Source organism: Lithobates pipiens, unplaced genomic scaffold (genome assembly GCF_037356315.1).
Source record: "Lithobates pipiens isolate NorthernLeopardFrog02 unplaced genomic scaffold, aLitPip1_a1.2 Scaffold_18, whole genome shotgun sequence".
Classification (NCBI taxonomy): Eukaryota; Metazoa; Chordata; class Amphibia; order Anura; family Ranidae; genus Lithobates; species Lithobates pipiens.
The window spans coordinates 459307481-459322640 of NW_027507758.1; the positions used below are offsets into that span (position 1 = coordinate 459307481).

General features: G+C 45.1%; 1 protein-coding gene across 1 annotated transcript in view; it reads left to right on the plus strand.

Moving 5' to 3' along the window:
- LOC143988575 (carboxypeptidase B-like) overlaps nt 1–384 on the plus strand; it is a 47926-nt gene extending 47542 nt beyond the window's left edge. The window contains exon 11 of the mRNA XM_077488250.1: nt 176–384. Coding sequence (XP_077344376.1) covers nt 176–360 — 185 coding nt within the window. The 3' untranslated portion in view covers nt 361–384. The remainder of the gene's footprint in view (nt 1–175) is intronic.
- Nucleotides 385–15160: the final 14776 nt, after the last annotated feature.

The window sequence follows — 15160 nt, forward strand, 5'->3', positions numbered from 1 at the left end:
AGCACTACTGTACATCTGGTGAGTTGAAGTATGATTGAATGTTTACATCTCTAGTGGCAAATTTGCATACATTGAAGGTTGTATATTATTGTACATATAATAGTATTTGTATTATTAGAGTTAATATGCTGTAGTAACTGTGCAATATTTTCCTTTCTTTACTTTTTTATTTTAGATCTGTCCTCTGGAGGATCAGATGACTGGGCCTATGATACTGGAATTAAATATTCCTTCACATTTGAGCTGCGTGACACTGGAAAATACGGCTTCATACTGCCTGAATCTGAGATTGTAGAAACCTGTGAAGAAACAATGCTAGCTGTCAAATACATTGCTAATCATGTCCTGAATAACGCTTAAATAAAAACAAATATTGACTACCGACACCTTTTTTACTTCACTTTATTATTTAGAGATTTTTTTTTTTTAATCTTATCAACTATGTAAGTGAGGATTAGGAATGACTCAAAATTTAGGCCAAATCCCCAACTACCTATTTGATTGCCTCTGCGATATTTATTTTTTACGATATAAAAGGAAAAAGACTGAAATTTTTTTTTAAAAAATATATTTTCTACTTTTTGTTATAAGAAAAAAATCGAATGAATTACATTTTAGTCATACATTCAGGCCAAAATGTATTCAGCCACATGTCTTTAGTAAAAAAAAAATGTCAATAAGCGTATATTTATTGGTTTGCACAAAAGTTATAGCGTCTACAAACTAGAGTACATTTTCTGGAATTTACACAGCTTTTAATTTATGACTGCCTATCTCATTTCTTGAGGTGCTAAAATGGCAGGGCAGTAAACCCCCCCCCCCCCAAATGACCTCATTTTGGAAAGTAGACACACCAAGGAAATTGCTGAGGGGCATGTTGAGCCCATTAAATATTTTTTTTTTTGTCCCAAGTGATTGAATAATGACACAAAAAAAAAAAAAAAGTTTACAAAAAGTTGTCACTAAAGGATATATTTCTCACACATGCCATAGTTATATGTGGAATTGCACCCCAAAATATATTCTGCTGCTTCTCCTGAGTACGGGGATACCACATATGTGGGACTTTTTGGGAGTCTAGCCGCGTAGAGGACCCCGAAAACCAATCACTGCCTTCAGGATTTCTAAGGGTGCAAATTTTTGATTTCACTCCTCACTACCTATCACAGTTTCGAAGGCCATAAAATGCCAAAATAGCACAAACCCCCCACAAATTACCCCATTTTGGAAAGTAGACACCCCAAGCTATTTACTGAGAGGCATGTTGAGTCCATGAAATATTTTATATTTTGCCACAAGTTGCAGGAATATTACAATTTTCATTTTATTTTTGCACAAAGTTGTCACTAAATGATATATTGCTCACACATGCTATGGGCATAAGTGAAATTACACCCCAAAATAAATTCTGCTGCTTCTCCCGAGTACAGGGATACCACAGGTGGGGGACATTTTGGGAGCCTAGCCACGTACGGGACCCCGAAACCCAAGCACTGCCTTCAGGATTTAAATATAAAACGCTGCCAAAAAAACCTGTTAGCGATCGCAGGGATCAGGCCTGACTCTGCGAACACTGCAGTTATGTGTTTAGTGTTTTGTAAGTGACAGTGATCGATTGATACTGCACTTGGGTGGGCTGGGCGGAGGGGCAAAACGCAGGTGCTAGCAGGTATCTGGACTGATCCCGCTAACAATGCGTTTTTCTTTGGAACCCTAAACTGCTGGGGACACTAGTATAGATCTGATCAGATCAGATATTGATCTGTTCAGATACTATACCACTACGGGAGGTGTATGCTTTGCGCGTGGGTGTTAGCGGTACTGGCACTAACCTAGCGCTGCTTGGGGCGACGCAGACCCTGACCCTAAAACCTAATTGATATCACCCACCGGGTGATCAGGGGGTTAAACCTTTATTGGGTAATAAATGGTGGGTGCCCTGATGCTATAAAAAGCAGACTAACTAACCAGAGTCACCCGTAACACTTATACGGTGATCACTGGTGAAAGGGTTAACTAGGGGCAATCAGGGGGTTAATATCTTTATAAGGTAGTATATGGGGGTCCCTGACGCTATATAAAAACCTGATGGAGAACCTAAATAACTAACTGGCTAACCAGCGTCACCAGTGGCACTTATACGGTGATCGCTGGTGAAAGGGTTAACTAGGGGCAATCAGGGGGTTAAAACCGTTATTGGGTAGTATATGGGGATACCTAGCGCTATAAAAACCTGACGGTGAACCTAAAAAAATAACTAGCTACCTAGCGGCACCAGTGACACTAATGCAGCGATCAGAAAAACGATTGCTTAGTGACACTGGAAAAAGGGGGTGAAAGGGTTAACTAGGGGCATTTAGGGGGTTAAAACCATTATTGAGTAGTATATGGGGGTACTTAGCGCTATAAAAACCTGGCGGTGAACCTAAAAAAATAACTAGCTACCTAGCGGCACCAGTGACACTAATGCAGCGAGCGATCAGAAAAATGATTGCTTAGTGACACTGGCAAAAGGGGGTGAAAGGGTTAACTAGGGGCAATTAGGGGGTCAAAAACGTTATTGGGTAGTATATGGGGGTACCTAGCGCTATAAAAACCTGGCGGTGAACCTAAACAAATAACTAGCTACCTAGCGGCACCAGTGACACTAATGCAACGATCAGAAAAACGATTGCTTAGTGACGCTGGCAAAAGGGGATGAAAGGGTTAACTAGGGGCAATCAGGGGGTTAAAACCATTATTGAGTAGTATATGGGGGTACTTAGCGCTATAAAAACCTGGCGGTGAACCTAAAAAAATAACTAGCTACCTAGCGGCACCAGTGACACTAATGCAGCGAGCGATCAGAAAAATGATTGCTTAGTGACACTGGCAAAAGGGGGTGAAAGGGTTAACTAGGGGCAATTAGGGGGTCAAAAACGTTATTGGGTAGTATATGGGGGTACCTAGCGCTATGAAAACCTGGCAGTGAACCTAAAAAAATAACTAGCTACCTAGCGGCACCAGTGACACTAATGCAGCGATCAGAAAAACGATTGCTTAGTGACACTGGCAAAAGGGGGTGAAAGGGTTAACTCTAGGGGCAATAAGGGGGTTAAACCTTTATTGGGGGGGTAGGGGGCTACCCTGGACCTAACACTAACTGCCCTGACAGTTTTTACTGTCACAACTGACACTGTGACTGGGGGGGGCGGGGGGCAATCAGGGGGGGGTGATGGGGGGGATTTGTGTGCCTATGTGTACCTACGTGTCAGTGCAGTGTTGGTGCACACTTACTATGTGTTCTCCTCACAGTCCGGTCAAAAAGACCACCCCGAGGAGAATGACATCACTTCCTCCCTGCCTGTGTTTACACTACACAGGCGGGAGAAGCTTCTCATTCGCCAGGAGCGATCGAGAGGGGATGACCAGAAACCAACGGCCATCCCCTCATCCCGGATCGCTCCTGAAGCGAAACGGACTGCCGCATCCAGCGGGAGCGGGTCCGATCGGACCCCCCACACGCTGGAAGGCAAGCACATACATGTACGTGCTTGTGCCTGTCGGTGCCATTCTGCCAACGTACATTGCCATGCGGCGGTCCTTAAGTGGTTAATAGCTAAATTTATTTCACCTGACTGTAGCCAGTGCAGCTGATTAATTATGTCAGTTCAGTGTTTTCAGCTGCTGTCAGTCTTATAGCTCCCTCTGCTTTCCAGAGAGTTGTGAGAATTCTCTGGAACATAGGTTTGGAGCTATGCATATGGCAGTATGAATATGTATACAGCCTGAAGGCTGCTTGGAGTTTGTATATAAAAACTGAGCTCTGGGTCTTTTTCTGCAGAGGATCAGTCCAGCCTGGAAGGCTTGCTGCCCTCCAGGGCATCACTACCATGCATTTGCTATTCAAGAGGCTTCAAGTAGGCCTGAGGGCCTGGATGCTGAAGATACAGAGAGCTAACTGAGGAATTGTCTGCTAAAGATCTAGTCTGGTATCACTTGAGAAAGGTGACGCTTGAAAGTTGGATGGAGGCAACCGTCCATGAATATTCAGGGCAGACTGCTGTGAGAGATCTTAAGCCCCATACACACTATCAGTTTTTCTGCTGAGTTTTTCCTTCGGATTTACCAAAATCATATAATATGAGGTCAAACCTTAGGAGTTTCAATGTGTATGCAATCAGGCAGGCCCTTGCACTACATGGTTTTGGTAAACCTGAAGGAAAAACTCAGCAGAAACACTGATAGTGTGCATAGGGCTTTAGAGACTTTTAGGTGCTAGAAGGTGGACATTGGCAGGTGTTCTGAAGAGCTTAGTTCATCTGACTCTTTCTGAAGGGATTCTGCTGTTGGTGCTCTTTTCCTAAAGAAAGAAGCCTGTGTTCTGTTGATGCTTCTACTGCAAAGTACACAGTTTGCTATATGCAAGGACTTCTGCTTCAACTTTATAAAAAGTGTACTGTCCTTACCTTGTACATAGTTTCTGTTTTTTGAGTATCCCACTAAATTCCCTCAACTCTATCCAATTTCTCCAAAAATAAAAACAGCAAAAACCTCATCCCCAGACTGGTTATTGAGGAAAAGTGTGGCTGAGATTGTGTGCCTGGCTGTGGGGCAATCCACTGGGGAAAAAAAGAGGGTAAAGTAACAGTGGTTCCTATGGGGGGTAAGCGTTACATATATATTTGGAGAGTTTGATATCCCCTGAGGCCCCCACTGTAGTAGCTTAATACAGCAGGAGGACAAGGAGCGCTGCAGGGAGGGGGTGTCGGGAGATCGGTGGGAGGGGGCCAGTACAGGGGGGAGGTTGGAGCAGCCAGGGGGATCAATTTTGAGAGTTAAATTCCCATGTGGCTCCCCTGAAGCACCTGAAGCTGATAGGAGGGGAGATGACAAGAAGCTTGCACTACAGAGGAGACACAGGACAGAGTAGCATCAGCAGGCAGGGGGGTCAAATTTTAGGTAAATATCTGTGGTCAGAGGCTTGTCAGCCACTGATCACAGCAATTGGTTTGTTCTGCTATAAGTTCATGATCTGAAGTGACCATGAGCTAGTAACAAAAGGAGGAATGCCACATCAGTATGGCGTATGGACCTGGCTAGCTGGCAGCAGTTCTGTAGGTCAGGCAGCAAAAGGGAAACAATTCATGTAAACTATATATTCCATCTATCTTTTTCTTCTATCCATGAGACAGTGAATGCCTCGTCTACCACCACCACACTTGTGTAAGTGATCCTGCTAACCTTGGAGACGACCTCAAAGTTGTAAGAGGGCTGATTGTGCACCACAGAATTTTATAAGGAAGCTACCTCTACTCTCAATGGTAACAAAAGGATATTCCTCCTGATCTTATCCTCTCATATCTGCCAGATCAGCTCCAGATCAGCTCCAGATCAACTCCAGATCAGCTCCAGATCAGCTCCATTCCATATTATATGCCCTGTATGAATCCTGATGTGTTCTAGAAAATATGCAGTCTCAGCAACACACCAAATTTGTAAAGTTCACTCAGTCACCAAAGCAAACACCATGCATTTAAGAATGTTCAGAACTCTCTGCACAGGGCCATCATCTTCTCCCGCCTTGCTTTGATGCAGTCATGACATTGGTTACACAAATGCAGTGGACTGTACACTGCCATATGAAACTCAGTCAGCAACACAAGATGGTTTATAATTGGTCACACCCTCAAGCAATACCGATGAAATAACAAAAATGTAGGTATATTGTTGGAAGGCAACATGGTTTAATATGATATTTCTGGAGTTTTCTTTCTGTTTGATACAACCAGATGACTTAAGTTGGAAGTTGAAAGTTGACCTAGCAGGGTGTCGATTCATGCCCCTGGCAGGAGGAGTATGGAAACAAAAGCTTGGCTCTTGACCAACTGGTGTGATAAAGATTAAAATCCTTTATTAACATTCTACAGACAAGCTTCAAAGAGAACAATGGCTGCCAAGATGATTGATAAGTGGGCTATATAAGATCAAAGGGCCAGCTTTCACTGAAGATGGCCCAGGTAATATAGTGAAGATACATGGATGAATACTGCCCCTAGAGAATAGGGATGAGCCGAACACCCCCCGGTTCGGTTCGCACCAGAACTTGCGAACGACCCCCGCGTTCGGTACGAACGTTAGAACCCCATTGAAGTATATGGGACTCGAACGTTCGAATTGGAAAGTGCTAATTTTAACGGCTAATATGCAAGATAGTGTCCTAAAAAGGGTTTGGGGACCTGCCTCCTGCCTCAGGGGACATGGGTCACTGAAAAAAAAAGTTTTAAAAACTGCTGTTTTGGCGGGAGCACTGATTTTAATGACGATTAAAGTGAAAAAAAAAAGTGAAATATTCCTTTAAATATGGTGCCTGGGGGGTGTCTGTAGTATGCCTGTGAAGTGCCACGTGTTTCCCGTGTTTGGAACAGTCCCTGCACAAAATGACATTAAACGGAAATAACACCATTTAAAACTGCTTGCGGTTTTAATGTTATATCTGGTTCCTGCAATATGGTTGAAAATCATTGAGAAACATGGCATGGGTAGCCCTCCCTGCCCATTACCAGCCTATTTGGGTCTTGTACGCATATTAAGGGGAACCCCGTACCCATATTAAAAAAAGGAAATGCGTGTGGCCCCCAGGCCCTATATACTCAGGACAGCAGTATACAGGCGGTGCAAACAAGACAGGGACTGTGTAGGTTTATTGTGTTAAGTTGAATCTGTTTGTCATTTTCAACCGGTACATTTTTAAAGTGTAGCTCCAGTCAAAAAAACGATCTTTAAGCTTTTTGGAAAACATAGGGAAGGGTTATCACCCCTGTATAATTTGTTTTGTCGTCCATCTTTTTTCATCTCACTTGCTGCTGTCTCCTTGCGTTTGCAAGTAGGAGATGTTTGTAAGTTGGATGTTTGAAAGTAGGGGCCTGCCCTATATTATAGCGGTATGTACTGGGTACAGAGCACGCAGACAGCACGCACTATCTCCTAACACTACTGACTGCAAGCTCTATTATTAACCACTTGTTAGCCCAATGTTTGCATAAAGTGAAAGATGAAGTTATGCTGAGTAAATAGATATCAAACATGTCACTCTTCAAAATTGCACATGCCCGTGGAATGGCGCCAAACGTCGCTACTTAAAAAATCCCCATAGGCGACGCTTTAATTTTTTTTTTTACTGGTTACATGTTTTGAGTTGCAGAGGAGGTCTAGGACTAGAATTATTGCTCTCGCTCTAACATTCTCGGCGATACCTCACATGTGTGGCACATGCGAGCACATGGGGACATGGGCGCTTTAATTTTTATTTAATTTTTTTATTGTTCATTTTACTTTATTTATGTTAGTTTGACATTTTTTTCCCCAAAAATATATTTTTGATCACTTTTATTCCTATTACAAGAAATGTAAACATCCCTTGTAATAGGAATATGGGGTGACAGGTCCTCTTTACAGTGAAATCTGGGGGGTCAATATGACCCCACATCTCACCTCTAGGCTGGGAAGCCTGAAATAAAAAAATAAAAAAAAGATTCTGGCTTTGATCGTACTGGCGAGTTGGTAGAAGCACCGGAGGGCGGTGAGGGGTGGGGGGCGTCTATGGCTGGGTATTTCAGGGTATCACCGAGTATGGCTGGGTATCTCTGAGTATGGCTGGGTATGGCAATTTATGGCAGGGTATTACAGAGTATTGGCGGGGTATTGGCGGGGCACTACAGAGTAATAGCAGGGTACTGCAGAGTATTGGGGGGGTACTACAGAGTAATGGCAGGGTACTGCAGAGTATTGGGGGTACTGCAGAGTAATGGCGGGTACTGCAGAGTAATGGCGGGTACTGCAGAGTATTGGGGGGTACTGCAGAGTAATGGGGGTTACTGCAGAGTAATGGGGGGTACTGCAGAGTAATGGCAGGGTACTGCACTGCAGAGTAATGGCAGGGTACTGCAGAGTATTGGGGGTACTGCAGAGTAATGGCGGGTACTGCAGAGTAATGGGGGTTACTGCAGAGTAATGGGGGGTACTGCAGAGTAATGGCAGGGTACTGCACTGCAGAGTAATGGCAGGGTACTGCACTGCAGAGTAATGGCGGGGTACTGCAGAGTAATGGCAGGGTACTGCAGAGTATGCACTGGTATTGCAGAGTATTGGCAGGGAATTGAGGGGTTAAATTCGGTGAGCAGCGATGTGGGCACTGCAGATGCAGCCCACATCGCTGCTGACACCGATCTCTTTCCCCTCCGCTGTACCGATCGGTACAGAGAGGGGAGGGAGGAACAGGCGTCATAACATGACGCCGGTTTGTTTCCAAGTGATCACTCCGTCATTTGACGGAGCAATCACGTGGTAAACGGCCGCTATGAGCGGCTGTTTATCGTGATCCGTGATGCGACCCGGCGGTCACGGATGCTCTCGAGTGCGCACACCTCGGGGCACGCGAGAGCAGAATTCTGGGAGGCCGTTAATTAACGGCCTCTCAGAGTTAAACAACCTCCCTGAAGCCGTTAATCGGCAATGGGCAGTTGTTAAGTGGTTAAAGCTAGATCACTAGCTATATAGGTGAGGTGAATATAGTGGTGTATACTGCAGTCAGGGCACAGACAACAACCACTACACAGCAGCAAGATAGGAAATCAGCCAAAAACGATTGGTGTGTACTGTGTTGAAGGTACACAGAACACCCACTGCTTCAGATGCTAAGTAACACACTACACGAAGCCGCCTCAAAGGCGGCCTTATATAGTGTGGGGCGTGCACTACACAGCCTGAGCTATGATTGGCCACAGGCAGGATGCCTGTGGCCAATCATGGCTCTCCTCGCTGCCGACGCTGCGATTGGCCAAGCATGCGGGGTCACAGTGCATGCTTGGCCAATCATGGGGCAGCAATGCACTGCGCCACCGCAGTGCATTGTGGTCCGCGCGCGCGTCACTCGAATTTTGACGCGAACGGCCCAAACGTTCGGAATTCGCCGAACGGCCGAACAGCCAATGTTCGAGTCGAACGTACGTTCGACTCGAACACGAAGCTCATCCCTACTAGAGAACAATACAGTAGGATGCCTAGAGGATGGACAGAGACATTATATATTAAAAGGACTGCCTCTTGGCAATATTCCATTGGACAGGAGGCTAGTGGAATGTGGTGTATGAGGGGGTCTGAATGCAGTTTAAAAGTACACACAGAATGGAAAAATCTCTCTCTTGCTTCTATTAGCTTCAATGGCTCTCTCTCTCTCTTGCTTCTGTTAGCCTCATGGCTCTCGCTTGCCATTTTGAGCCCAGCTGATGAGACAATATCTGGAGGATGGACTTACGTTAAGTATCATTGATGTTCTTTTGTTGTATGATCTGTAATATTTTCCTTTATTGTTTTTATGTTAGCATTTCCTATTTTCTTGGGAAATAAATAAGATGTTGCTTTACTAAGCAGTATGTTTATTTTCATAGCTAACCTTCTATCATTCTACTATCCCCATAACATTATCAGAGCTTTAAAAGACTAGATAACTATAGGAATAGACAAGTTAAAACATATATGGAATAAATAGAGAGAATCTAAAACCACCCGGGTAATATTTATTTCATTATTTATTTCATATATACTACTTGGTTTTATGTGCAACACAAAAAAAGATCATATAAACACAATATATTAAAGACTCCAAATCAGTAGTAGTGCTATAGTAGGTGCAAACATAAATATAGCATTCAATGAACCACTGAAAAAGAAATTTCAAAGAACAGCTGTATGTGGCTGAGGAATGAGACATGGAATTTGCTGACTCAGAGGGTTACATACAGGATATATAAACATCAGCATCTCCACTAAACATTCACTGATTAATCTTTTTTACTTCAACTTTCCAAAGGAAGTGTAATGGAAGGACAAATGTTTAGAATAAAATGTTTAATTACAGAAAATGGAAACCTGATCATAAAAGTTTGAGTGTTGAATTAATGTGTACAATAAGATTTTCTTTAAGGGGAACATATAGTGGTTTTGTATATACTGTCATTAGTTATTATGGTAAGAACTAAAATATTGCATATACAAATATTTGGCCTGACTGACTAAAGAAAATGAGCATATGTTGATGCATCCATGCAGTTGCAAACCTGGTCAAAGACCAACGCACATTCTCTAGAAGTTCAGCCTAAAACGAACTAACTCTAAATATACTGCCAGCCACATTCTAAGACTAATCTATCTAACCCTGAAAAGCAAAAAACGCTTTACACACCGGACCAGACCGGATGCAGAATGTTGGAAAAGCAACAGCAAGTAGCTCTTTATCCAACTGGTGGCACTGCAGTGTTATAATGTGTATTCTATGGTAATGTAATAAGAGGAAGTGTTTACTTTGTGTGTGTGCTCTGTGCACTTGTTTGTTGTTCTCTTCCTATTTCTACATGATGTAAAGCCATGATAAAGAAATCCTCCATGAAAGGAAAGGTGTTCTGCTGCATACAACAAGCTTCCAGAGCATGATTCAATAACCTGCTAATAGGTTATGCACCCAGGCACAGCCAGCAAACTGGTGGATCCAGCAGGCACTGAGTCTGTGAGTACTGAATGCAAGCAGCTGAAAGATGGTAAGTTGTTCAGATGTGTTGCAATAGCAAAGCTGAACAATGCAAATTAACAGCTGTGAAAGTTTTAAACTAGAAATGTTTCTAAACAAGGATGACTTGTGGCATGTGCTGAATACAGACACACCAACAAATGGAGAGATGGAGGATTGAAGCAGAAAGGATAGACAGGCAAAATAAATTATAAGCTTACTAGTGGAAGATGACCAGCTTATCCACACAAGAGCAGAAAAAACAGCCAAAGGTATATGGACATCATTATAGAAGCTGCGGACGGGAGACAGGTCCCACCGGGGTTAGAGCGTAAGATTCCCTGGGGCGCGGAGTCTAAGAGCCAGCAGGTGTTTACCAGAGCCTCAAGTGGTGAGGATGGACTTGGCTGCAACTGGCTCCAGGTCGCGATCCCCAGGGTCTCCCAGCTCACACCCACAGTAGGCAACAGGAGGATAGGGATGGTGAGGGACAAAGCCAAGGTCGGGGCCACAAGCAGACAGGAATAGTCAGGGACATGTCAAAAGGTCAGGATCACAGGCAAACAGGGATAGTCAAAGACACCAAAGTTGGTAACGGAACAAAAGAAGAGCACACGGCAGGTAACAGGAAGCTAAACACACAAAGGAATACACAATGGTTGATCAGCCCTGTTGGCTTGCAGTGCACAGGTTAATATAAGGTTCCCTGATAGGGCCTCGGGTGGAGCCATGCTTAGAGGAGAGGTTATAAAAACCACCAGGTGGAATTGGCTGGCCTCTTAGTCTGAACACATGAGGGGAGGTAAGCAAACAGGAAGATCACTGCATAACCATGACAGTACCCTCCCTCTTACGAGGCCTCCCCCTCCCCCGCCTGGGTCCAGGCTTAAAGGGAAACTCCAGATGGAACCTCCTCAACAGAGGAGGAGCAAAGACCTCAGATGCAGTGATCCAAGACCTCTCCTCAGGGCCCAACCCTTTCTAAAGTACGAGGTACTGAAGATTGCCTTTACGAATCCGGGAATCCAAAACTTGATTAACCTCGTAATTTAGATTATCCTCAGAAACCGAAACCGAGGTAGGGAGAGGACGAGAGGACTTGAGGACTAAAGGCTTTTTAGGAATGGGTAAGGGCATGAGAAGATCAGGAGTCTGAGCAGGGTCCCCCACACCCTTAAAGATGAGCTGGGCATCCATAACAGGACCACCAGACTGGGCAGAGGTCAGTGGATCCCTGAGGTCAGGTTGGTTAGAAGGTGACATGTCACAAGAGTCAAGCTGGATAGCTGCAACACCAACAGAATGCAGAGAACCCTGAGAAAAAGATTGAAAATCCCTCCTGGCCGAATTAGGTATTCTATCCAAAGGATGGATTGAGCCTCCTAAACGGGTTTGAACAGACATAGTAGCAGTAGGGTGATGCCAGGTCACCGAAAGTGCTGAACAAGAAGCAGGAAGCTCATTGGGCATTGGCTGGACTGGCATAACTGGTGCAGAGGTCGACTGAATAGTATTGTCAGGTGCAGCGACCATCTCAATCGCATCACAGGATATAGCAACTGTGGAACTTGCAGACAAGTTAGCCTGGCTGTGCGTCTAAGGGAGATTAGGGACAGGCAAAGGTAAATAGTTATGCGAACTGGAGTGAATGATCGACTCAGGTTCATAGGTGGGCCCCTCATCCAGAGTACCACATGACCTAGAGAGTGCATCAGTCCGACTATTGCAGGGCGCATCCCACAGATCGCTATATACAGCGGGAAGAGCAGAAGATACTGGGATGGTGGTAACAGGAAGTTTCTCCTTTGGGGTACCCTTGAGTAGGCAGGAAGAGGAACAGGAGGAACCCCAAGCCAGGATCTGTCCAGCAGACCAGTCAACGTGTGGAGAATGGAGCCGTAACCAAGGAAGACCTAATATGATAGGAGATGAAGCCTTAGGTAAGACAAGGAAGGCTATCCACTCCTGGTGGAGTGTCCCTACTGACATCTTAACAGGAAGAGTCTGAAAGCGGATAGCGCCCCCTGGGAGAACCGTGCCATAAATCGCCAAGACCACCAATGGTGTTGTAAGGGGCAAAAGGGTAAGTCTCATGGAGGATGCAGTTTCCAAATACATGAAATTGGCAGCGGCTCCAGAATCCAGATGTGCTGAGACCGAATGAGAGGAAGCACCGACATGAAGCAACACAGAAAGGAGAAGACAAGAAGGTGAAGGTGATATTTCAGGGTCTAATACTCCACCTTCCAGATGTATTAGTCCTGAGCGTTTTTCTGGACGAAGAGAACAAGTGTCACGGAAATGACCTTTGGCCCCACAATAGAGACATAGGCCCAGAGTTCTGCGCCTAGCACATTCTTCGGGAGATAACTTAGTCCAGCCCAACTACATAGGTTCCTCGGTAGGCTCCAGCTGCCTAAAGAACAGGGAGTGCTGGCGTCTTTTTTCCAGGGCCCTCTCCTGAAAGCGGATATCGATCTGGTTACACAAGGTGATGACACTGTCCAGATCAGCAGGAAGGGATCTTCCTGCTAATTCATCCTTCACTCTATCAGAGAGGCCATGTAAAAAGGTTGCAACTAGGGCCTTATTATTCCAGCTCAATTCAGCTGTGAGGATACTGAACTGAAGAGCATACTGTCCCACAGACGCGGACTCTTGACGGAGACGTAAAAGAGCGCTAGCCGCTGAGGAGACACGACCCGGTTCCTCGAAGATATTCCGAAAAAGTTTCAAGAAATCAGACAGGCTAAAAACCACTGGATCATTCAGTTCCCACAGAGGGGCAGCCCAAGCTAGCGCCTCGCCGGACAGGAGGGATATGATATATGCTACTTTTGCCCTATCGGACAGGACGTTTTGGGGCTGAAGTTCAAAATGAATTGTGCACTGGCTAAGGAACCCCCTGCAAGCCTTGCAGTCCCCAGAGAAACGGGCCGGAGCTGGTAGTTGTAATGAATGTGTGGCTGCAACACGGGATGCCAAATCCTGAAGGAATCGCATCACCTGGGTCTGATGCGATTCTTGGGTCTCAAGTCTGCGAACTAAGCTCTGCAATGGATCATCTGCAGGAAGTGGCACGTCTGCCGGGTCCATGGCTGATCAAACTGTCAAGTCACCTTGAGGCGAGGTGACAGATGCACACTGTAGGAATCAGGAGTGCACCGCAAGGTTGTGGACCCTACGGCTGACCGCTGCGGATGGGAGACAGGTCCCACCGGGGTTAGATCATAAGATTCCCTGGGGTGCGGAGTCTAAGAGCCAGCAGGTGTTCACCAGAGCCTCGAGTGGTGAGGATGGACTTGGCTGCAACTGGCTCCAGGTCGCGACCCCCAGGGTCCCCCAGCTCACACCCACAGTAGGCAACAGGAGGATAGGGATGGTGAGGGACAAAGCCAAGGTCGGGGCCACAAGCAGACAGGAATAGTCAGGGACACGCCAAAAGGTCAGGATCACAGGCAAACAGGGATAGTCAAAGACACGCCAAAGTTGGTAACGGTACAACAGAAGAGCACACGGCAGGTAACAGGAAGCTAAACACACAAAGGAATACACAATGGTTGATCAGCCCTGTTGGCTTGCAGTGCACAGGTTAATCTAAGGTTCCCTGATAGGGCCTGGGGTGGAGCCCTGCTTAGAGGAGAGGTTATAAAAACCACCAGGTGGAAGTGGCTGGCCTCTTAGTCTGAAAACATGAGGGGAGGTAAGCAAACAGGAAGATCACTGCATAACCATGACATTTTTTCTAAGAAAGTTGTAAAAGATGAGACTAGATGAAGGCCAGCAAATGTGTGACCACGTGAATTATATTCTAGAGGTTATAGAGCATCTGCCTGCCATCGCAGAGGACATCAAATGTAATCATATTGTTGCATGGTTCTCTGCAGCCTTCCAGAGACATATACTGCTCTCATTAATGCTTTGGAAACCAGACCAGAGCAGGAGCTGACACTGGAATATGTCAAAGGGAAATGAATTAATGAATATAACAGAATGAAAGAAAATATGCACCATAATGACAAAGCTCTTAAGATGTACAAAGGCATAAAATACAACAAAGAAAGCAGAGCCTGTTTTCACTGTAAGACCGGTAACTTAAAAAAGGACTGTTCTATCTGGAAAGCAGAGCAGCAAAAGCTAGTGCTATTCACAAAAGAAAGAGTCAAAGCAATCACAAAGGAAACTGCAGACACATCATGGAGTGACACCTTTAAAGTAACACAAAGCAGCAAGCCACATGGCTGGTGCATAGACTCAGGTGCGACAAACCACATGACTATCACTGAGACCTTTGTCACAAACATTGATTACAGTGCAAAAGACAAAGTTTTCCTAGCAAAAGGGAAAAGCATCACAACTGGAGGTAAAGGCTAGGGCTTCCTGAACTGCATTACACCACAAGGCAAGCAGAGTATCCTTGTAAAGAAAGTCCTGTATGTTCCAGAACTAGAAGGCAGCCTTCTATCAGTGGAAAATCTTGCAAACAACGGTCTCACAGTTAAGTTCCAGGGTGATGAATGCACAATTCACAATAATAAGTGATTCCTCGCAAAAAGAAAACTGGATGATTACCTACACATTCTCATCACCACAGACCAGCAAGCCAATATAGTCTCT